Raw genomic sequence first — 25201 nt, forward strand, 5'->3', positions numbered from 1 at the left:
TAGTTCCCCTACTGTGATTACTCCCGTGACTAAAATACATCTCCCCTTCCCAATCAGCCTTACAACTATTTTCAATTTTTTGTGTGCTAAATGTTTCCTGTAAAAATACTACATTTCCTGACATTTTGCACCATTGAAAATTTTTCTTTCTTTTTACATTACCTCTTAGCCCTCTTACATTGACTGTGAGTATTTTTAAATTACCCCTCATCGGTGAAGAGTTGCCACAGTGATAGGACACGAAATGGTGCATTCCTTACTTCAGAAATAAGAGCTTTTAAATGAAGTAGAAACTAATACAAGTACAGACAGACACAGAAACTTCCCATTACACACATAGCACCCCACTCATTCACATCCACACCAGAACTGGAAAACATACCACCCAACATATCACTCCACTTCATCCCAACAAACATAACACATACACTTCTGCAAACATACTCAAACACACGCCCATAGACTATCCCTCGCACACACAAACACCCCAATACACTCACACAAACACCCCAACACACCCACACCAGCATGATTGACATATACTTTAGCATCATCCTAGACCCGCAGCTCCGCCTCCCCCCTGTTATAGAGCGACCATTTGTATGCTGTCCATATCAACATTAACTCCCTTGTCTACAGAAAATATCTACCAATAAAGGGCTGAGAAGACAAAATAATAAAAGAGTCCAAAATAATAATCAACCTGATTCTGTGTTTTAGCCCTTGTCCCATATCAAAGCCAGACTTAAAACGCTTAGACCTTCATGTAACATTTGGAGTGACACATGTAAGAGTGAACCCAAACAACCCTGCATAATAGAATATCATTCACTTGAAACGTATAGCATGCTTAAAGATACCAACCAAAATTAATACATGGTATCCAAGAGGGTTCTTATTGTAAGAGGTATTCTCTGACTGCACCGATAAAGGATACAGTTGATACAGGGAAGTGTTATAACACTTCCCTGGTTGATACAATGTAACCAAACTAACACTATCTGTTACAGACTCTTAAATGTTGTGCTTTTCCTGCACACACCAAATAATAGATCCCCCCCCCCCTTTTCAAAACTTTAATTGTTGGAAGGGTCGTTCCATATATCTATTTTTAAAGAAATTCTTGCCGGGATGTACGATATAGGCCTATATATGATATGAATACTTAATAACAATCACTAGCAAGAAGATATTCTTGTTTTTAGATACTTAATTTAAAATTGCAATTGCGCACCGAGATATCCAACCTATCAGTACCTGCCTTGACATATTTGTTATTCTTCTGGGAACAATATAAAAGTTGTGCATTTAGATTCGGTATGAGAAGAGCCATTGATTTTTGTATTATTCATACCTGTGGTATTTGTCAACAAAGGAGCTGTTTAGTAATTTGACCTTTGACTTGGCCGCTACCGCTCTGTAACAACTCGCATTGTAGTGGGGAATCCCCGCTTTGAATGTCGCTATCCATTGTATCGCAACGTATCTTTCGTGAAATCAAGAGAGGCCTACCATTAGACGCCCTGAAGGCCGCGCAGTAAATAGCATCATATTTTCATAATAATCATAATAATATGTGAATAGCTCTGAGAATGACTGTATAATCAGCTAGTATTCATGTGGAACGAAATTAAGAAATAAGAACAACTAAAAGGTGACTCTGACTCCGGAAGAATTCAATGAGCAATTCGAATATTGGTAACGCTGCTATTTATCGTCATATGTGTAATGATACTACCATAATTATAATCCACCTTGGACCGAATATTATATGAAATGGGATCTGCAGGTGTGGTGTGTGTCGTATTGGTTGTAGCCATTCTAATCGGTAAGTATATCGGATGTGCCCATACTGCTAATGATGATTAAGCTGTATGTTATTGTGTATCAATCGTTTTTCGAAAATAAATATAAAGACAAAGTCATTTAGATTAGGGGCTTGTATAGCTCGCAAAGATTTTCTAGAGAGGCTTTATTTGTTTGATAACACCCCCCCCCCCGAAGAAAAAAAGTTTTCACTCCATAATTTATTGAAGGAGATTTAGAAAGAAAAAAAATTATATTAAACAGGAAATGGCACCTGTAAACATAATGATTTTTTTCAACTATAATAATGATTTTCACCAGTATAATACTCGTTCAGCTTCTCATTTTCATCTTCCACTGACCTCTAATAATCAAATTCATAATTCTTTTAAACATGCAGGACCTAGAATTTATAACAACTTAGATCCTATAATTCGTTCTTGTTCAACAGCCTCCTCAATTAAAATTTTACTTAAAAGACAATTAATTAGTGGTTATTCATCTTGATTCCCTTTCCCTTTTCTAAACATACATGTACCCTCCTCCCCCCTCTCTCTTCTCTCTTTCTCTCCTTTGTTTGAGTGCAATGGGTCATGGATGTGTGTTGGGTGTGGGCGATTCTGTGTTTGATGTATGAATATATAATGATTACGTTATGATTATTAATGATTATTTGAATACCTGTAAAGGGGCAACTGCCTAACAAGATTTTAATCTTTTTGGTTGCCTCTTACCATATGTTGATTTTTTTTTTACATGAATGTATAAATTATATTTATTTGTTGTATATTTATTTGTTTTATGTTTTGTTACATTTATGCATTTATATATTATGTTATTTTACATTGTATTTGACTATTTTTATATGGTTAATAAATGAATTGAATTGAATTGAAAATGACAGGCAAAACAAAACGATTTTCACCAAAACATCACGTTGATTTTTTTTAGAAAAAATATTTTCGAAGCCCCGAAAAAAGAAAAGAGAGAGACTAAAAATAAAAGACGAATGCATCCAAAACGTATTTTATATCAGGGGCGTCGATCCATTTTCAGATTAGGGGGGCAAAATCATTAACGTTCCAAAGGCGCTCGATCGTACAAAACACCCACCCACACACACACACACACATATATATATATATATATATATATATATATATATATATATATATATATATATATATATATATATATATTATACACACACACACACACACACACACACATATATATATATCTGTATATATATATATATATATATATATATTGTAAAGAAATGGATGAAGAGAACAATGGTAGGCGTAGCTTAAATCAAAGTTCCCCAGAGCTATCTACCCTTTGGAAAAATTGGTGATGCCGAAAAAATGTCTCTGCCGGGAATCGAACCCGGGCCCCCAGCTTTGAACGCCGGTGCCTTAACCACTAGACCAGAGACATTTTTTCGGCATCACCAATTTTTCCAAAGGGTAGATAGCTCTGGGGAACTTTGATTTAAGCTACGCCTACCATTGTTCTCTTCATCCATTTCTTTACAATATTTAAATAAAAAAGAGTTGCCAATGCTGTTGTACATGTATAACTTTACACATATATATATATATATATATATATATATATATATATATATATACATATATATATATATATATATATAAATGTAGTGTGATGATAAGTTTACTTCTACCAATCGCTGTTGAGTTGTGAATATTAAACATAATGAGATGAGGCGAGGCCAACTCAACAGATGACGCAGGACACCAAATAATGGTGCAAATAATGGTGTCCTGCGTCATCTGTTGAGTTGGCCTCGTCTCATCTCATTATATATATATATGTATATATATATATATATATATATGACTGATGAGACACAGACACGTATCTCACTACAAAGATAGTACGAGTGCCGAGAGTGAGCTCAAATTTCTTTATATTCTGAGGTGAAAACTTGATATTCTAAGCATTTTTGGTACCAATGATTAAGATTTGTATCTAAAAGAAGAATAGATGCGAGCGCGAAGCGCGAGCTGAAAATTTTGATATTTCGATCGGAAAAAATGACAGTTTACTGGACGTTTTTGATAAAGAACAAGCTATATATCCAAAAAAAGATTATTGCAAATTGAAGCAGTTCTTTTGAGGCTTAGAACTGAAAACGGGACATTTACATTCACCAATTTAATCATGAAAAGTATGAGTTTTTGCTACAGAAATTATGCGAGCGCGAAGCGCGAGCTGAAATTTTTTTTATTCCAATCTGAAAAGCGGACATTTTTAGCACGATTTTAAATAAAGAACGAGTTGTGTATCTCAATCTCGCTTGCTGAACATTACAATTTTTTTTTTTAAATGCATATCCGGAATTATTGGGGGGGGGGGGGCAAAATGATAAGTTTGCCCCCCCCCCAATATTTTCATTGGTGGGGCGATCGCCCCCCCCCCCTGCCCCCCCCCCCCCCCAGGATCGACGCCTCTGTTTTATATCATTACCTTCCTTTAGTTTTATATGACGTGGCCTATCTTTGAAGATGTATTTTTATTTGACTAGTCTACGTGCCTTATAGATTTAAATCCACTGAAATGTGTTTGACCCAAATGAGGACAAAGTAGAAAAAGAAAAAGAAATAATTCAAAAGATTACAGGATTATTGTGAATTTAACAAACGAACCGAATATTGCTTTATATGTTTCTTTTTTATATAATTTTTCTTGTTTACCATAACCTTACCAAAGGTTACCTTACTAAAAGCATCATGTTTACCTTGCTTTAAAGAATCATATTCAATCAATATTATTTTAGCTGTTCAAATACGTTTCACTCGGTTTTGTTTTTTTCTTTTGAACGGGTTCGATTCCCGGCAGAGACATTTTTTCGGCATCACCAATTTTTCCAAAGGGTAGATAGCTCTGGGGAACTTTGATTTAAGCTACGCCTACCATTGTTCTCTTCATCCATTTCTTTACAATATTTAAATAAAAAGAGTTGCCAATGCTGTTGTACATGTATAACTTTACACATTTATATATATATATATATATATATACATATATATATATAAATATATATACATATATATATATATATATATATATATATATATGTAGTGTGATGATAAGTTTACTTCTACCAATCGCTGTTGAGTTGTGAATATTAAACATAATGAGATGAGGCGAGGCCAACTCAACAGATGACGCAGGACACCAAATAATGGTGCAAATAATGGTGTCCTGCGTCATCTGTTGAGATGGCCTCGCCTCATCTCATTATATATATATTTGTATATATATAATGTATATATATATATATATATATATATATATATATGACTGATGAGACACAGACACGTATCTCACTACACAGATAGTACGAGTGCCGAGAGTGAGCTCAAATTTCTTTATATTCTGAGGTGAAAACTTGATATTCTAAGCATTTTTGGTACCAATGATTAAGATTTGTATCTAAAAGAAGAATAGATGCGAGCGCGAAGCGCGAGCTGAAAATTTTGATATTTCGATCGGAAAAAATGACAGTTTACTGGACGTTTTTGATAAAGAACAAGCTATATATCCAAGAAAAGATTATTGCAAATTGAAGCAGTTCTTTTGAGGCTTAGAACTGAAAACGGGACATTTACATTCACCAATTTAATCATGAAAAGTATGGGTTTTTGCTACAGAAATTATGCGAGCGCGAAGCGCGAGCTGAAATTTTTTTAATTCCAATCTGAAAAGCGGACATTTTTAGCACGATTTTAAATAAAGAACGAGTTGTGTATCTCAATCTCGCTTGCTGAACATTACAATCTTTTTTTTTAATGCATATCCGGAATTATTGGGGGGGGGGGGCAAAATGATAAGTTTGCCCCCCCCCCCCAATATTTTCATTGGTGGGGCGATCGCCCCCCCTGCCCCCCCCCCCCCCCCCAGGATCGACGCCTCTGTTTTATATCATTACCTTCCTTTAGTTTTATATGACGTGGCCTATCTTTGAAGATGTATTTTTATTTGACTAGTCTACGTGCCTTATAAATTTAAATCCACTGAAATGTGTTTGACCCAAATGAGGACAAAGTAGAAAAAGAAAAAGAAATAATTCAAAAGATTACAGGATTATTGTGATTTTAACAAACGAACCGAATATTGCTTTATATGTTTCTTTTTTATATAATTTTTCTTGTTTACCATAACCTTACCAAAGGTTACCTTACTAAAAGCATCATGTTTACCTTGCTTTAAAGAATCATATTCAATCAATATTATTTTAGCTGTTCAAATACGTTTCACTCGGTTTTGTTTTTTTCTTTTGAACGAGCGAATTATCTAGCATAATTATCATGTACGCACTGGCAGATCCAGGGGTGGGGGGGGGTGAGGCAAAGACTGCCCCCCTTGACAGGCACAATTAAAATTTGCTGTTAAAACAGGAGTGTGCCCCCCCCCCCCCCTCTTGAAAGTGGTGATCTTTTTTTTCGTGGACGAAATGTCCTTATTTTTTTTGTTTGAAACCTTTTTTTGGCTTGGCAAATTCTTCCTTAAGGAAAATCCCCCTTTTTATTTTTTGAAAATCCTGGATATGCCCCTGCATGTACGTTTAGTTAGTTTAGATGAAATTTTCAGTCCTATGCTTGTTGGATTTTTCTCTTTTATTCAAATCAACTTTTTGTTGGGGTGAACTTGTCCTTTAATGGTTTACCCTTTCTCTATGGCATCCTTGTACCCTATACCAAAACCTTGGTTAATTCGTTGGGTGTTTAAAGGGATGCTCCGGGCTGAAGATATTTATATTTCAATATATAGAGTAAAGTTCACAGAGCAAAATGCTGAAAATTTCATTAAAATCGGATAACAAATGACGAATTAATCGAATTTTTTAAGTGTTTGCATTATTCCGGTGAAACAGTTCTCGGCAAGTCTTCATGTATTTTAGTGGATTTTTCTCCCCCCCCCCTCAAAAAAAAAAAACAATTGCAGGATTGCGATAAATCATTATTTTCATTTGTTTCATTTGTTTTCATTTTTCATTGTTTTATTTAGTTTACTCGGCTGTGATCTCATATCTCCACTTCAGAACTAGCAATCCAAGTGAGTATACATATGGTGATATATTTTTATAAAATATGCATGATACCACAAGATTAGATTTTAATTTTCTTACCCCCCCCCCCCCGAAAAAAAATACATATCCGTACAAATGTCAAGGAACAAAATAAAGTAAGTTGAATTCGGCACAAAATGTTAGAATCGAAACGTTAGAGAAACAAGTGGTCTTGGCTCTTAAAACCTTTAGTAATTACAAGTGTTTAGCTTGCTAAAGCGAGGTCCACCGATTAAGGACAGTAGCAAGCAGGGGAAAATTTAAGATAATAACTGCATATAACGTACGAGAGAAGATTTAAAGAAAGTAAAGAACGATATCAGAGGTGGTGCAAAGAACTGAAACTTAAGTAAAAACTTCTTGTTATAAAATACTTAAAGATTAATGACCACTCACCCTTCTGCAAAGAAATGAAAGTTGCGATGACGGTAATGATTTTAACAACAGTAATAATCATAATTATAATAATAGTTATAATAGTAGTAGTAGTAGTAGTAGTAGTAGTAGTAGTAGTAGTAGTAGTAGTAGTAGAAGTAGTATTAGCATTAATAGTTGGAGTAGCAGTAGTAGTAGTTAGATAGTTAAAGAAGTAATAATAATGATGATGATAATAATAATAATAATAGTAATAATAGTATTAAGCAGAGGTGGATCATGGATTTTCCAGAGGGGGGGGGGGGGTACATATGTTATCAAGGAAAATTCGACAAGCAAAACAAACAAAATAAAAAAATAAATAAAATCCTCACTTGTGCATAAACGACATATTTACAATAGAAACTTTGATTGTGGCTCTTAAGGGGGAGGGGGTGGGCACGGCGGGGCGAGAGCTTGATTGCAAGGCCGTCGCTAAGGGGGGGGGGGGGTATGTGGGGGTGCAGCCCCCCCCCCACACATACCACATAAATATGGTATCAAATTAATTGGGAGAAGATATTATTTACAGCTATATAAAATTATTATGCGTTCATGTCATTATCTTTTCCATAAAATGGGGATTTGTGAGTTGCCACTCCTTGTTTACTCACACGGTATATAGTAAAACTAAAACGGTTTTTAAATTAAATCCGCTCTTGTGATTAAATCCGCTCGGTGAAATTAGGTATTTTAACATTCGAAACATGATAGTACCAGTACAAAGACACAAGGGAAAGAACGAAGGTAAAAACTCGTTCCCATTGCCTTGCGATTATTTACAAAAGCCACTATTGGCTTATCGTAACTGATCGCGAAAATCTTTATAATTTTTTTCCGGTGACGTCAAAACAACAATTGAATCAACCGCATTCCTGTTACCTTGCAGTGGCGTAACAGGCGGGGGGGCAGGGGGGGCAAGCTGCCCCCCCTGGCGGATTTCAACGGGAAAATTTAAAAAAAAGCGGGAAAAAAAAGAGAAAAGGGAGAAAGAGAGAAAGGGGAAGGGAAGGAAAGAAAGAAAAAGAGGAAAAGGAAAAAGGGAAAGGGAAAAAATTAAAAGAAATGGAAAGAAAGGAAGAACATAAATAGGGAAAATAGAAGGAAAGCGGGAAAAAGAAGGAAAGAAGAACACGTGAGGAAGTATAAATATCCTGAAATACTAATACCATAGCATGATTAGCAAGAGAGGGATATAAAATCAAAAGGGATGACTCAGCAATGGCATGCACGGGCAAGAATGGCGGGAAAATGGGAGAAAGAGGCAGAAAGAAACGGGAAATGAAGGAAGAACCAAATGCTTAATTGGAAAATCAGAATATATAGAGAAAAGGGACGTAAATAATAAGCGAACTTTAAGGTGGTGGTGGTGATTTTTTACCTGATTCCTAAGAAAGCATGAATGCTTGTAAGCAAGCAACCACCTTAATAACACGACCGGGTTGCCTAGGATTGAAAAATGTAAAGAACGGTAAGAAAGGTGGATGGCGTCTATTATAAGCTTGCTAAATTGTATGCAATATATAATGGTCGCAATCAGGACAAAGTGTCCCGGGAAAAATCCTTAGCCAAAGTAGGGTCAGCCAAGGGCTAGTCATATCCCCCGATATTATGTCCTAAGTAAATTAAGCTATGCGCTGGCAAGATTTACCGTAAAAAGCCAATTTACTTTGGCTAAATTTGCAAAGCTACTATCACATAAGTAGAATTTAATTTCAAAATCATTTTTAAAGACCATTTTTTTCTGGCTCGCTTCGCTCGCTTGCGACTTTTATATTATATTAAAAGTTATATGGGTTATGTATGTACCCGCGTTTTGATAAAACAGTTGCCATCTGCAATGTTTAAAAATATCCCGACGTTCCGGGGGCTCCGCACCAGACCAGTAGCGACAGGAAGGGGGAGGCACGGGGGGCATTTGCCCCCAGTGAGTTGGCCCCACTCCCAAAATTTTGAAAAATAAAAGAAATGTATAGTAAATGTTGTCATAGGCAGTCTACTAAAGCTGCTAAGTGCTCCGAAACAGCTTTTTCGTTCCTTAAATTTTGAAAATTTTCCCATCCATTCACTGTTAGCTCCCAATAATTTTTGTCACTCACATAAATCTTTTAGGTCATTTTTAAAATTCAAAATGTCGCCCGCGCTATACACGCTCGCAGTAGCTGTTGACTGAGATAAGTAAATTATCTGTTCAAATGGGGCTTAATAATCCATTGTTCAAGTCAGTATGCTTTTCGTGATTAGAGTTTTTATTATTCGTTTTGGCGAGATACGCATCCTGCCTATTCATAAGTTTCATAAATAAAAAATTTCAGCTCGCGCTACGCGCGCTCGCATCAAATGTTTAATTAGATAGCCATCCAGTTCATGATTACAAAAAGTGCTTACAAACCGTCCAGTTATCATCTCAGGATGTTAAAATTTTTCAGCTCGCGCTTCGCGCTCGCATTATTTATTTGGTGAGGTATCAACTTCATGACCCAATGCAAACATCTAGTCCTTAACAGGTCCCTTTTCAAATCAATAGGGTCTACATTAAAAACAAATAGCTCGCGCTTCTTGCTCGATTTTGAGAAATAGGCAAAATATTTGTGTGTTGACCCGCCCCCAAATGTTCTTTTGCCTCCCCCGAGGTTAAAAATCCTGGGCCGCCATTGCCCCAGACCCGATCCGCATAGCACTGGCCCCCAAAAGTTCTACAACCGAGAACATAAAAGAAAAGATGAAAGAAAAGGAAAGGAAGATGTAAGATATGATGTTATTTTCTGAATACCATGTCACAATCAATCTCAAAGTTAGATTCTCATGAAAAGCTCTTTTTTTTTCTCGCTCGCTTCGCTCGCTCGGGACTTATATTAAGCATGCTGTGCCCCCTCTTTTTTTTTTTTGGGGGGGGGGATACTTATCACGCATTGAGCTTTGACCTAATGCTCGGGGCACAATCATAAAAAATCATGTTCATACCATGATATGACCGGGAAATTTTTGGCTCTTGCCCCCCCCTGGCCACCGACCCCTGTTACGCCACTGTTACCTTGGGTAATGCGTGTGTTGTTTTGTTTTTTAAACCAGACACTCCCTTGACCACATAAGCCTGTTTTTCAAATGTTTTTTTTTATCTGAAAGTAAGTAAGAAAATTAAAATAACAACTTACGAATTTTACATTCGTTTAGCCTTGCCGACTCTGAAGAACGCACCCGAAGTGATCGGTGTTACGACCTCGTATATTTGGGTTTCATGGCATCTAAATTACAATGGTAACGGTCCAGTCTGCGGGTCCACTGTCTATCTCCAAAATCCTTCATCGACATCGTGGACGAGTGTCGGTTTTGTTCCCTTGGAAGGTGATGCAAACTACCAATTCGTGATTGACCGACTGGATGCAGGGACCGGCTATGGTATAAGTGTCCGTCTTCTCCACTGCTCGGGGAAAGAAGGGACAGCAAGTCCCGAACTGTCCACGTCAACACAGAATTATGGTAAGTTGATATTTACCCCCTTGTTCATTCCGAAGTCGGGTTTAGGTTACACGGGCCCATGGGCGGAAATCCCAGGGGGACATGTTCCCCCTACTTAAAATAGTAGGGGACACAATATCAAATGTCCCCCTAATATTTTTGGTCTCTTATGACATGATGGTAAAAAATACATCATTCAAAATCGAAATAAATCTTACATTTTGGGACAAATGACCTTACTTTTGGGATAACCTTTTTTTTTTTTTTTTTTTTTTTTGGGGGGGGGGGGCTTGTCAAATTTATTTCCGTCGAAATGACCTTCAATTTTTTTTCCAGCCCCTTGTCCCTCTTACCTTTTGGGATAGATTTCCGCCCCTGCACGGGCCTAACTACAACTGGCAGGCAACAGATATTTATTCGACCCAACCCATTCTCAATTTTTATATTTGATATTGCTGATTGACAAAAATTAATGAAAATCAGTGACAATCTAACACTGATTCTAGGGAGTGTAACTACTGAACTTCCCTTTTCCACATTAGAAAGATATATCACTGCTGAGAAACCTTTTTAATGGTGGAATAATTAGGGACATTCTACTCTCTCAAGTGATGAATTTGATCCTGTCAGGTGTAGTCTTCGAAAATGCCGATTTATTTTTAAAATGAGCCGGTTGAGGTACCCTTTCTGGTCAGATATGAAATGTCAGACATGTATCCTATCCACTGGTAGTAAGCATTCAACCCTCTTAAATTTCCTCATTTTTTAATGATTTTTTTAAGTGCCACTTTAACACATGAGTCTATAGGAAATGAATTAGGCATGTGAAACCTATAATTCAAACTCTGGTCTAAAGTTGTGGTTTGATTATGAATAGCCAATTTTAACATAAATCTCTAATAATATAAGTTCAATGCAGGGGAAAAATCCTTCCGGGTACCCATTCACCTCACCTGGGTCGAGTGCAGCACAATATGGGTAAATTTCTTTCTGGAGGAAACCACGCCATGGCTGGGATTCGGACCCACCTCCGAGAGTCGTAACCACTAGACCACAACGCGCCCATGATTGATTGGCTGATACCTACCACGTGACCAACCATTTATTCGAGCTAACAGGCATATATACTAATGACTGGTACAAATTACCATGGTGACTTGTACTATTGACCGGTTAAAGCTTTGGTATGAAATGTGACCAGCCACCCCCAAAACCAACAAGTCACCCAGAACGAATCGAGTTTGAACAAGCGAATCCCAATTTTTAAAATGATATGTGATTTGTCAAACTTGATCAACAATAACTCACTCAAATACTTAATTGAATGCAGATAAAACAAAGCCAGAGCTTCAGAAGATCACAAAAGTATAAGATGTGCACTCTGTGCCATTTCAATGAAACTTCTAAGCAGTCCACAAAAACTTGCATCAAAGAAACTCTTGTATTTTTTTCTATACAACTGAACAACTTGAAGTTTTTAAAGTATAAAGATTAAGAAATACTCCTTTAGACCATGGACCTACTAGCTAGTAGGTCCATGATTAGACAAGCTATTTTTGTCTTTTTTTTTTGAAAACCAAATTACTATTTTGCCTATCAATAAAGAACCTTCCCTGGCGACTTATTTGTGGTTTTGGGGTGGATGGTCACAAATGCAGTACACGTAGCTTTGCTCGGGCATTGAATTGTAGTTATTCGTTAACCGTTAACCGGACATGGCTGCTCAGTGGTAAAGTGTCCGCCTCATGAACAGGAGGTCGTGGGTTCGGTCCTCGGCCGAGTAATTCCAAAGACTAATATAGAAATGAGACCTCCTACCTTCTTGCTAGGTGCTCAGCATTTAGTTTATAGAAGGGCAGGAACAATACCATTATTTTGTCATGCAGGGCCCGTTGGTAGAGCAGTTTCCTATAACTGCAGTGGCTACCATGGGTAAATAAAACGTTATTATTATCATTATTGTTTGGCCTATAATATAAGAACAAAATATTAAAATTCATTCTTATTTCATTTATTAGTTTTGCCCAGCTTGCACCAGCACCCTAGCACAATAGCATCAGGAACAACCTATGCAACTATCCTATGGCAAGATGAATACGTCGGTGATGGTCCTACGTGCGGCTATGCTATTGACAGGAGGGGTCTAGGGGATGACACCACGCCTTGGACGACAGCAGGTTTCGTGCCATTGCAACCGGGTCCACAGTCTGTGGAACAAAGTGTCTTCAACCTAACTGGCTTAGAACCGTCTATGGGGTACCAGGTCTCAGTAAGACCTATCATGTGCGACGGTGCAAGGATTATTCAACTCGGAGAAGGGCCATTATTGTCTCTCAGGACTTCCTCAATTGGTGAGTTTATGAAACTATTAGTTCCTTTTGCCAAATTTTCCGTAGAACAACATGGTGCTGGTAGGTGGACATTACTATTATGGCATCTGGTGAGCTTTTCGTAAATTTGTTCGTAAAGTTACAATCGACTTAATGCACGAATCGATTATGTTCTTAAGTACTAAGTTAATAACCTGGGGGGGGGGGAGCCAACACGACATTGTTCAGGGTTTTATTTCATCTAAGATATAGGGTTAGGATTGCAATAATTATGTTAGGTTAAGGGTTAGATACCACAGAGGGAACCCTAACCCTATAGCACAAAAGAGGGCCGCGAGTCATAAGTACAGTCATTCGTAACTTACAAACAGCTTTGTGAAACATTGACCAGACAATAATGTCAATTAATTATCTAATATGTTACCACTGGTATAGGAGCGTAGGGGGCACTGCCCCCCCCCCCCAAAGCTCCAAAACCAACAGAACAAAAAGCGAAAGAGGAACGGGAAAGAAAAGGCACGGTAAATGTAAAAATGTCGCTATCATTATCATTTTTATATTATAAATTTAATTCAGTGTCATTAATGTTGAGCAATGATTTTTCTGCATAACTATTGTATGGTTTTGTGAATTCATATTGTTATAAATGGTTAATATTTACAGTTTTTGTTACTGAATTTATCCACTGTATATGAATATGTCAGTACTATGACATTTTGTACGATTATTTGTATTATGGATTATTATTTGTCTTTTGTGAACAGTGTTTTGTTAATATTGATATTGTAATGTTTTGCTTTGTACCATCACTTTGATTTTGAACTGAATGATTAATACAAAACAAAACAAAAATCAATTTTTTTTGTTTGGTTAGTTTGCTGTCAGATGCAAGTGAAAACTGTTTCTCTTCTTATTCAATTATCTTCATTTAAAAAAAATGGGAATCAGTTTCGTGATGTAATGCACTATCATTTCAGCCGACAATGATTTAAAACTTTGAAAATGTATACACTTTCACTTTTGTCTCGCCCGCATAGCAGAGCGAGATTATAGGCGCTGCTTTTCCGACTGCGGCGGCGTCGTCAACATCAAATCTTAACCAAGGGTTAAGTTTTTGAAAAGTCATCATATATAAGCCTAGATCATGAAACTTAAACATAATGGTTATCAAGTATTACTTAACATTCTGCCAGATGTTGATGTCCCATGACCAAGGTCAATGGTCATTCAGGGTCATTAAACTTGGACCATGTCGGGGAATGAACATCAAAATCTTAACCGAAGATTAAATTTTTGAAATGTCATAACTTAGAGAGTATATAGGCCTAGCTCATGAAAATTCAACATAATAGTATTCAAGTATTACTGTAAACTCTTTCTGAGTTTCAAGTCACATGATCAAGGTTAAATGTCATTTAGGATCAATTAAATTTGGCCATGTTTTGGGTATTTGTTGATTTCCATTAGAACTTTGAAAGTTGATGGGTGCAGTTCAGGAAAACTGGACATAGCAGTAATCAAGTATCACCAAACATCCTTTGAGAGTTTCAGATCATATGATCAAGGTCAAAGGTCATTTAGGATCAATATGTTGGGGAATAAAAACGAAATCTTAACCAAGGTTAAGTTTTTTAAATATCATAAATCTGAAATTTTCTATTTCATGAAATCTTTGACATAAGTGGAATCAAGTACCACTGATCGTCTTGCACAAGTCTTTGGTCTCACGATCAAGGTCAAATGTCATTAGGATCAGTGAACATAGCATTTTATCATCATAAAAAAAATAATGAGTGGTGTTTTTTGTAAATGATTATTCTATGATCGTGTTCAAAGTCACCACTACTGCTATATTGAATCGCGTATTAATGCAGGCGAGACTGGCAGAGGCGCTCCACTTGTATATATTTTTGTATAATCTCTCACTTTTGTATATAAAAATGAATTAGGTAATGAAATCGGACTTTAACAGTTTTCCTATCACTCCTGCTGCTTTTTTTTCCTTCATAGAACCACCGACTTTGCTGGTGGCACCTGTTCTGACCAATATTTCAACGTCACACGCGGAGATCGAGTGGACTAGCGACCACCAAGGAGATGGCCCTATCTGTGGTTACGATATCGACCTCAAGAAGGACGTTGGCGATAACAACGAACCGTGGCTTAGTGTCGGGTTCGTACCGGTTGGCAGCGAGCTCGAGTTCTACATCGGGCACCTTGAGGCGGATACTGGCTATCTAGTCGCTGTTTCGGTCATCAATTGCTTATCCGGTGAGGACGGTCCACAACGGCCTGTATTATCATTCAGAACCACGGCGCCTGTAACGGAGACTGTCACAATTACATCTCATACGCTTTCTCCAGCAGGTGCGTTATGTTTTATCTTGCTTAGCCTTGAGCCAAGGTTCTTGGTGCTGTTTTTTCCCCTTAACATGGCCTAAGCTCCCTTAAAGTCTTCGGTATGACAAGCAGCGCGAGAGGACTTGTCCAGTTGAAGCACTAAAATTGTGATGAGGTAAATGTTAACCCACCATGGCATATAATAAATAGGTGCAAGAACTATGCCCCATGCCACTAAGACATGTTCAAGAACAATTGCAAAAATCTGTACAAATATACGATCGGCCTTTAAAATCAAAAGATGTTAGTAGCTTTAAACTGTCATTGAAAATTTGCTAATATTACAAGTTTGGTAAAATGGACCTCGGGTATTTGATTAACAATTTCACCAGAATAAATGTGTGGCGCTGAGTTCAGTAATTAAAGGTTTAACTTTAAATCATCCATTTTAAAACATAGCCCAGGGGTCATTTTTTTTTAAAGGCGATATAATGTCGCCTTTGAATGATGAGTGTTGTGTTGTGTTGTGTTGAATCCTGCTGGAGTTTCTCCCTTTTTTCGACTAAATCTTGGAATTGATTTACCATATAGACAAATGGACTGTGAGTATCACCTTTGTAAGATTGACTTTAATTAACAATGTGAACATTTTTTCTTTATTATTGGAGTATAAGCCAGGAAAAATCATGTTGATGTGGAACATTCTGTGTGTCTGAATTTGATCTACAGTCCCATGCATATGATACAGTGATGTTCCAGTGATCTCGAACTCTTCTTCTTGTTTATAAACACTGAAAGTGACCTTCAAGTTCATTGCACTTCCCTACATTTGAATTTGACTACTGCATGTAATAACCATTGTTCACCTTATATTGTACTGAACAAGATTAGTTGAGAGTGAAAGCCTACTTAATCGCATTCCAATATAACAAGCTTAGGCTTTTTATTCTAAACAATGGCCGGTCCATCCCCTTTTTTTTGATAAACTCCAAGTTCTTTTCTGTACTCAGTTTGGTTTTAGATGTGGGCACTCCACATCTTCTGCAATATTGGAATTGATTCATAAAATTACACAAGCAATAGAAAGGAAAGAATATACATTAACAGTTTTTATTGATTTGTCAAAAGCTTTTGACATTATAGATCACTCAATTTTATTTCATAAATTACATTACTATGGGATCAGAGGTATTGTTTTAAACTGGTTTCGAAGTTATTTGAATGAACGACAACAGTATACAGTTATAGATGGTGTGGAATCAAAATACAATACAGTAAGATGTGGAGTGCCCCAAGGCTCTATACTTGGTCCCCTTCTGTTTTTGATTTACATAAATGACTTGCCAAAATGTTCAACCTTATTAAATTACATATTATTTGCAGACGACACCAGTATTTTTCTTTCCAATCCTGATCCAACTCAACTTATCAATACCATGAACACCCAATTAATAAAATTACATCAATGGATGTGTGCCAATAAGTTGATTTTAAATGTAGATAAAACTAACTATGTAATATTTGGTACACGTAAAATTAGTAATAACATCCCAAATATTCATTATAATGATCGTATTATTAATAGAGTGTCAAGTACGAAGTTCTTAGGTGTTATTATTGATGATAAGTTGTCTTGGAATAATCATATAAGTCATCTATGTGGTACCATATCTAGAAATATTGGAATTCTTAGGAAATTATCATTTTTGCCCAGAAATGTTCTTAAATTATTGTATCATTCTTTAATATCTTCTCATTTAAGTTATTGTTCCACAGTGTGGGGCTTTTCATCAAAATATAATCTTAATCGTCTATTTCGTCTACAGAAAAGGGCACTAAGAGTTATAACTCATTCTCATCATTTACACCCTTCTTCCCCTTTATTTTCCAAAATGAATATTCTTTCAATTCATAGTATTATTTCTTTACAAACTGGTTCATTCATGAATAACTGTTATCATGGTATAAATATACCACCGTCACTTTTGAATTATTTTATATTGAATCGATCCATTCATTCCCATAATACACGAAATAGGTGTAAATTTCATCCTCCTCTGTGTCGCACAGAGCTAGCCAAATCAACCATTTTTTATCAGGGCCCTATACTGTGGAACAATCTCTCTGTTAATCTTCAGACAGCTAAGACATGTAAACTTTTCAACTTTAACTACAAACGACACTTACTTTACACTGACCAACCCCTTTCTCTTGACAAATAATCATAGCCTCTCTGTTTCTTTCCTCCTTCTTTCCTGTCCTGTCTTATGCCATATGAATGTATTTTTATGATTATGTATGTATTATGTTTTATGTATTATGTATGCGCTTATGAATCTTATTTTGGGCCATCCAAACAAGCCTGATGAGCTTTAATTTGGTCCACCACTATTTCAAAATGTATTTTTATATTGCTTTGTATATATTTTAATTTTGTGGAAATAAATGAAATGAAAAATGAAATGAAATAATAATGATAACAATTAACGCATAACGTCCCTATGTGCTTCCGATAGACTTGGATAGTATTATCCTGGATTCAGCCTAGCATCCTTTTACAGCGCGGTGGCATTTCAAGGAATAAATTCCTGCCGGGTGCTCATTCATCTCACCTGGGTTGAGTGCAGCACATCGTGGATGAATTCCTTGTTTCAAAGTCAAAAGACTCACCCACTGGGCCACAACGCCAACAAAAAAATAATGAGGACGATTTAGATGGAAATAATATTGTTACAGCGATGCTCAATGGCTGAAAAAATAAGATACGAAAAAGAAACAAAATAAAACTATAAGAACAGGAAAAATGGGTAAAAATAAAAATAGAAAGCAGGTAGATGTTAGAGAATGGGGCTTTACGTCGTTGCCCTTTATCAATTTAAAAAGAAATAGATCGAACTTACTTATCCTGCTCTACCCTAAACAAAATCCTGTTCTTATGCGGTTCACAGTGGTTGATAATAGTTATGTTAGTATATCTTCTCTTGTTATCATCCTCTTCCGACACTTTCTGATAATATTTAGCAACAGGCATTATTTGTCAGGCTAGACTAAGAGGCTACGCCTCTTTGTCCAGTCTTAAAGATTTATTACTAGCCTACCACTGAGATGAAATACGATCTACACATCTCGATATTACTTTGATTGCATTCAACAGCACCAGATGGAACTGATATGACTGAAATCCCACCAGCAACAGTGACGTCCCCCTGCTCGAACATATCGGAGGTGAACTGTACAGAATGTCTTCAAAATACTACACTCATCATGCCTGTATACGAGGAATGCCATAGTTGGAAACTGGCTTTTAGTGTCGTTTTACCTTCGCTCCTTTTTCTTCTAGGACTACTTGTTTTGAGGTAAGCAACACGCGTGTTTTATTGGAGGCGATCGCACACCGCCGATAAGCTAGCTGCATTAACCACTGTAATTCAAAGCGCGCGTCGCCAGAAGTATAAACCGGATGTCACAGAATTGCTGTAGATGGCCTTCACCATGGCCTTGGCCTCGGATGTCTAGTCCTTAGCCCTCATCTCGTAGCTCTGAAATATTGCAGTCCTTGCAAGGCTGACATCGAAACTCCAAAGTATTGCAGTCCTTAGTCTTAGCCTTAGCCTTGGATATATTGTTTTTAGACCAGATCTCGAATCTCCAAAATACTGCAGTCCTAGGTCTTAGATTTGGCTTCGGGCAGTCAGACCTTGGTTTCTCAAAGTCTTATTTCGGCCTTGCGCACCACGTGCGCGTGCAAGTTTCGATGGATGGATTCCACACACTGCTCACTATTTTGCTTTTATTGGGGAGCGAATGGATCAAGAATTGTGTGTTGTCTCTCAACGACTGTGTGTTCAAGAAACGGCTAGTCTTACTCTTAAAGTATTATGCATTCTGATTAAACTATACGCATTATATACAGAGGATGAATTGGCCGATAGTCCTACATTATGTAGAGAAACTAATATGGCTTTGAAGGGAAGTGTACCTGTTTTGCTTCCCCGGTTTTTCTACTTGGTAAAGTACTCATTGTAATTTGAATGTATTGAGTAGTGCATTAGTGTGTTATCATTAGTGGGGCTTTATAGCACTCCAGTTCTCAGAATACTGCATTATGGGTAATGAGCATGGCCAGATATGATATTTTAATAACTTTGGTGGTGCAATTAAGAATGCTGGTTCGCATGCCCTTTAATTGAAGGGTTTAAAAGAAGAGTAGCGACGTCAGTGGCAGTAGTAGGCCTAATAGAGTACCAAAGTGTGACGTCACGATGTCATGACAACGAACCGGATGGTTTTAAACTGAGTCGCAGCAGCACGATCGTCTATACACGTTTGTATTTGCAAAAATAATGAAAATGGTGATGTCATTTGTCCCTGGTTGTTACCGTCATTTTGAGAGTCATGGGATGGCGCTGTTTAAAAAAAACTGTTGGTAAGTTATAAGTGACTTTAGGAATGACTGGTGAAGTTATGCAATATGTCTGAATGGGAGGTGTCTGTGTGGTTTTCTCTGCTGGAAAAATCCATTTAATCCACCTTTTTGTCTTGGAAATCAACCAACAAATTATTAAAAATCTGTTTCCTAAGGGTCTCAAGCTCCATGGCAGTGGATTTTTTTCTGATTTTGGTCAACCTTCATCGTGAAATTTTGGAAACAATTCTAGACTTTTCCACTGCTAAATGCTGTATACTGTATGTATCATTATTGTGGTCCTATATATTCAAGTCTGTGTGAGTAACCAGCCTTAACTCTGAACTTCTTACTGAACTACATATTTCTGATTTTCCTTGATGGATCCAGATATAGAAGGAAAGATATAGAAAGAAGGACAATTTTTTGGATACATATGACTGAAAATAGATTTAATTTTCTATTTTCAAATTTTACTACAAAATAATAGGGCCTTTGGCCCTTAGTCTAACTTGCTTTGCCATTGCTATTGTTATACAGTATTGGTAAAGTTTGACTTTGCCTTTGTGATTTTGTGACTGTGTGTGTTTACATTAGCCTGTCTAACAGTATTACTGATTTCTCCTAAAATGTGACGGTGGGAGATTATTATTGTCATCATGGATTTGAGGAGCAGTGCTCAACATTCTTTCCTGCTCTTGCTTTGTTTCCTTGCAACTCTATGTATTCTTCTGGTGTTGAGCAAAGAAATTCAAGTCAGACATATCACATCTATGACATATACCACATCTATATCTGGTGATGATTGTACTTTGAAGATGATAGTGATTGCATCTCTTGCAAAACAGCCCACAAGTGGTATGACTGCACGTCTACTAAATTTCAACTCAAGATCTCAAAGCCATTTTGCCATTCTTCTACTACTTAGTGGCCAGGTTGAGACCAATCCTGGGCCTTCATCGAACACTCCGCAACCAGATCATCCATGTGCAATTTGCGAAGACACAGTCCTTGAAGATGATGCTGCTTTACTATGTGATGCTTGTGGATACTGGTGCCACAATTCATGTGTGTGCATTTCACCAAGCTCATACCAATATACTGTCAATAAATCAACAAGCTTCCCTTGGATTTGTTTCAAATGTGATTCGCCAAATGTCGGCTCTACTACTTCTCTTCAGGGACCGGACTTTTCACATTCGAATAGCTTTTCCCCATTGAGCTCTTCCCAAAGTGAGGACAATGATCCGGACTCTGATTATAGCCCTGAGCCTACTTTTCTCACATCTACACCAAAACCCACTCCTGCTTGCCGTAACCGATCACATTTCTCTTTTAGTAATTCGCGCCGACGATATCCAAAAAAGGATATCAAAGCAATGGTCATAAATTGCAATGGGCTGAAGAGTGGGACGAAGCAGGCAAACTTCAAGGCTACTATTGCACAACACAAACCAGATTTAATCTTTGGATGTGAGTAAAAGCTTGACAGTGATATATCAACTTACTCAATTTTCCCAGACAATTATCTGGTCTTCCGCAGGGACAGGGAGAAACATGGTGGCGAAGTATTCCTTGCAATTAACAACTCACTGATCGTTAGTGCATGTCCTGATTTTGATGTGGACTGTGAACTGCAGTGGTAGAACATTAAACTTGAATACAGCAAATCCTTCTTCTTGTGCAGCTATTACTGTCCTCCAAGTAACCGGTCTACAAGTCTAGTGGGTCTTCATAATTCACTGTCGAAGTTGATGTCTAAACATCATAGGCGGCTTCCCAATATTATAATTGCTGGAGACTTTAATCATCCAAATATTGATTGGGAATCTCAGTCGACCACTGATCCTGCAAATGCAGCATCCCATCAGCGATTACTGGACATCCTCCTGCAGTTCTCGTTGCTTCAGAATGTTAGGAACATAACAAGGCAAGTCTCAGGCAACATACTTGATATCATTATTACTACAAATCCAGCACTTGTTAAGGATGTGCATGTACACCAAGGTATATCAGACCACAACATCCTTGTTTGCAAGCTCTCAACAAGTGCAAAGATTCAAGTCTAACCACCAAGGAAAGTCTATCAGTTTCAAAAGGCAGATCCCGAATGCCTCAAAAAGGCTGCTGAAGACTTCTCTAAAGGTTTTCTAGACAGTAGTCCGGGGAAAGAAGTGTTGAAGAAAATTAGAACATGATAAGCACTTTTCTCAACAACTGTCTGTCTCAACTTGTGCCTTCCAAGTTTACCAAAGGCAGAAGACACCTACCTTTTATAACACCTACCATCAAACGCCATATGCGCAAGAGAGACCGGCTATTCAAGAAAGCTCGTCGGCACTCCACTGCTGCTGGTTGGGAAACATATAGACATTTCCGCAACAAAGTTGCTAAGATAGTTCACCGTGCACATTCTGACTATGTAAACGAGATCATTGGAGCTAGTCTTACAAACCCCGAAGGATTCTGGTCATATGTCAAGTCTTGCCGAACAGAGAACATTGGAATACCCTCACTTCGATGGGCTTCGAAGTTGTGTGTTACGCCAATTGACAAAGCTGAAAGCTTGAATGAGTTCTTCACATCTGTTTTTACCCAAAAAGATGTCCACTCATTCCTCAGAAAGGTCCCTCTCCATATCCAGCCATAGGACAGCTGTATATTGAAATATCTGGTGTTGAAAAGCAACTCTTACAGCTAAACCCTTCAAAGGCAAGTGGGCCTGATGAGATTCCACCAAGACTGCTCAAGCTTGTGGCTCATGAAATTGCACCACCATTAGCCTTCCTCTTTCAGCAAAGTTATGATAATGGTGTGGTTCCATCCCAATGGAGACAAGCTTTTGTAACATCGATCCATAAGTCAGGTGACAAAATAGACCCATCAAAGTACAATTTCCTTGACTTGTATCTCCTGCAAAATCGTGGAACACAGCGTTCTGAGCCACATCTCAAAGCGCATTGCAGTAAATAACATTCTTGCCGATGCACAACACGGTTTCGACAAGGGTAATCAACTGTAACACAACTTACCTCGGTGGTCCATGAGTGGTTTCAAACACTTCAAAGTCGTAGTCAGGCTGATGCTGTTTTTCTGGATTTCCAGAAAGCCTTCGACAGGGTACCACATGAACGTCTTTCCATCAAACTACGATATTATGGCACCTTTGGGGATTCTGTCAACTGGATTCGTGCTTTTTTTATTGGAAGGTCACAGTCAGCCGTTGTTGATCGGGGTCAATCATCATGGAAGGAGGTCTCATCAGGAGAACCGCAGGATTCAGTTATCGGCCCTGTTACAACCGATAATGTTGCACCAACGCATAATGTCGCAGATTGCGACATTATGCCAAAAGCGTCCGACGCATAATGTCGCAGTCAACCCATAATGTCGTAGTTTTTCTAACGCATAACGTCACATGTCGCAACGCATAATGTCGCAGCAAAATTCTAACGCTTAACGTCACATGTCGCAACGCACAATGTCACAGCGGTATTTCCTTCAGGACTCGAGCTACAGATAAGATATAAAATATGCTTTCACTTTTTGAGACACGAGAAAGAGAATTAAGTTATTTGGAAATCAGGATTACTCTTTATATGGATATTTATCGGTTTATTGCCATTTCGTCTACTGCCTTCTCCCTACTGTCGCATGGTCTGATATAATTTCGTCTACCATTAGTTAGTCAACTATCAACATAGTCCAATAACCATTTCGTCTAATTATCATCTCGTCTAATAGCCAGTCGGTCTAATAGCCGTTTTGTTTATTATCATTTAGTCTAATTGTATTTTTTTTCAATTGGTCCAATATCCACTTTGTCCAATATCATTACGTCTATTACCTTTTGGCCTAATAGCCAATTGGTCTAATAACCACTTGGTCTACTCTCATTTCGTCCATGTTCCATTTGGTCTAACTTCAGTTGGTTCGCTATCACTTTGTCTAAACTCATTTGGGCTAACAATTATTTGGTATTGTTGCCATGGGTCCAATCACTGGTATTTTCTTCAAGACACGAGTAAAATAACTAAACAATTGACGGCAGCACTAGCCGAAAAAAGAGGATTTCGGATCTAAGACCAGGACACTCTTTTAATGTTTTGTAAATTGTAAAATGGATGGGTAACTAGGTATCTTCCTGCATTAATGTTAATAATGCAGGCAGAAGTTCTTTTGATATTCTAATCTGAAACTGGATAATTCAAGCACGTTATAAATATATAGAACAAGCTGCATATCTTAATTAACTTAGGTCGTCGTTTTTTTAAGATTTAGACCTAGAATTTAGGCATTTTGAATACATGTTTTAATCATTTCATTTTATTTACTGTTTTCCGTTTCACAATGTTATATATAATGAACATATCATAAAAATAAAAAATATAACAAAACATAACATCTTATAAAACATAATAAGGCCTATAGATTTGATAAACACAATTAAGAACATTAAACTGCCTTAAATGATTTTGTTTTGTATTTAAGAGTAAGACGGAGAGGCTGCCGAAAATAAGCAATGCTTGTTTGTAAGGCCAGCCCCAAAACTTAGTTTCATTACCTAATTTTACACACATGCATAAATACAACTGTAATAGTAAAAACAATAATAATAATAATTATCGATGTACACTTTGCAAAGCAAATCAGAACTGGATTTATCGATCTATCTGTTTATCTACCTATCCATCTATCTATCTAATATCTATCTATCTAATACGTATTTATCGGTTCATATATATTTCTATATCTATCTATATATCTATCTATATTTATTTACCTTTCTTCTATTAATCTATCCACTTATAATTTATCTCTCCATCCATCTATCTATTTATCTATCTGTCTTATGTGTATCTGTTTAAATATATATGTCTATCTGACTGTCTATTTATCTTCCAATCTAATATCAACTCATTTGTTTAACTTATTATGTCTGTTTATCTACTAGTATTTATCTTTCTACGACAGACCACCTAATTCGTCCGCATGACGAATTAAAATCGATTTTTTTTTTCTTTCATTCTCAGTTACATCAAGTTGAAGCGGCGAAGTAATAATAGCATTGGATCTCTGGAAAATAACCTCAGCCAGTGCATCGTTGCCGCCATACCAACGCAACCAACAACAACCAACATACGCAATGTCTATGCTGAATGCAGTGATATCGAGAACGATTACGAAGAGATGATTACGAAGAACAAAAACGTCAGCAAATATGGGTCTATAACAGGGGGGAGAATTGTATGAAAGTTTTTTTAATAATATTTCGCATTGAATTTTATTCAATTGTATGCACGTATCGAGTGAACCTTCCTAACAGCAACACTGATGTGTGTTGCTGCC

The 25201-nt window shown here is 37.2% G+C and overlaps 1 protein-coding gene across 1 annotated transcript; it reads left to right on the forward strand.

The window, feature by feature from the left end:
- The first annotated feature begins 1450 nt into the window (after positions 1-1450).
- LOC129263536 (twitchin-like) lies at positions 1451-25185 on the forward strand. The gene is made up of 7 exons (XM_064100730.1): positions 1451-1828; positions 6844-6891; positions 10493-10798; positions 12796-13128; positions 15118-15474; positions 18602-18803; positions 24886-25185. Exons 1-7 carry the CDS (start codon positions 1777-1779, stop codon positions 25103-25105), a joined length of 1518 nt encoding a protein of 505 aa, XP_063956800.1. The 5' UTR covers positions 1451-1776; the 3' UTR covers positions 25106-25185.
- Positions 25186-25201: the final 16 nt, after the last annotated feature.

Source organism: Lytechinus pictus, chromosome 6 (assembly GCF_037042905.1).
Source record: "Lytechinus pictus isolate F3 Inbred chromosome 6, Lp3.0, whole genome shotgun sequence".
NCBI lineage: Eukaryota > Metazoa > Echinodermata > Echinoidea > Temnopleuroida > Toxopneustidae > Lytechinus > Lytechinus pictus.

Coding starts and splice junctions, on each gene's coding strand:
- LOC129263536 (XM_064100730.1), top strand. CDS start 1,777: ATGGGATCTGCAGGTGTGGTGTGTGTCGTATTGGTTGTAGCCATTCTA. Junction 10,799..12,795: donor CACGTCAACACAGAATTATG/GTAAGTTGATAT, acceptor TTCATTTATTAG/TTTTGCCCAGCTTGCACCAG. Junction 13,129..15,117: donor TCTCAGGACTTCCTCAATTG/GTGAGTTTATGA, acceptor TTTCCTTCATAG/AACCACCGACTTTGCTGGTG.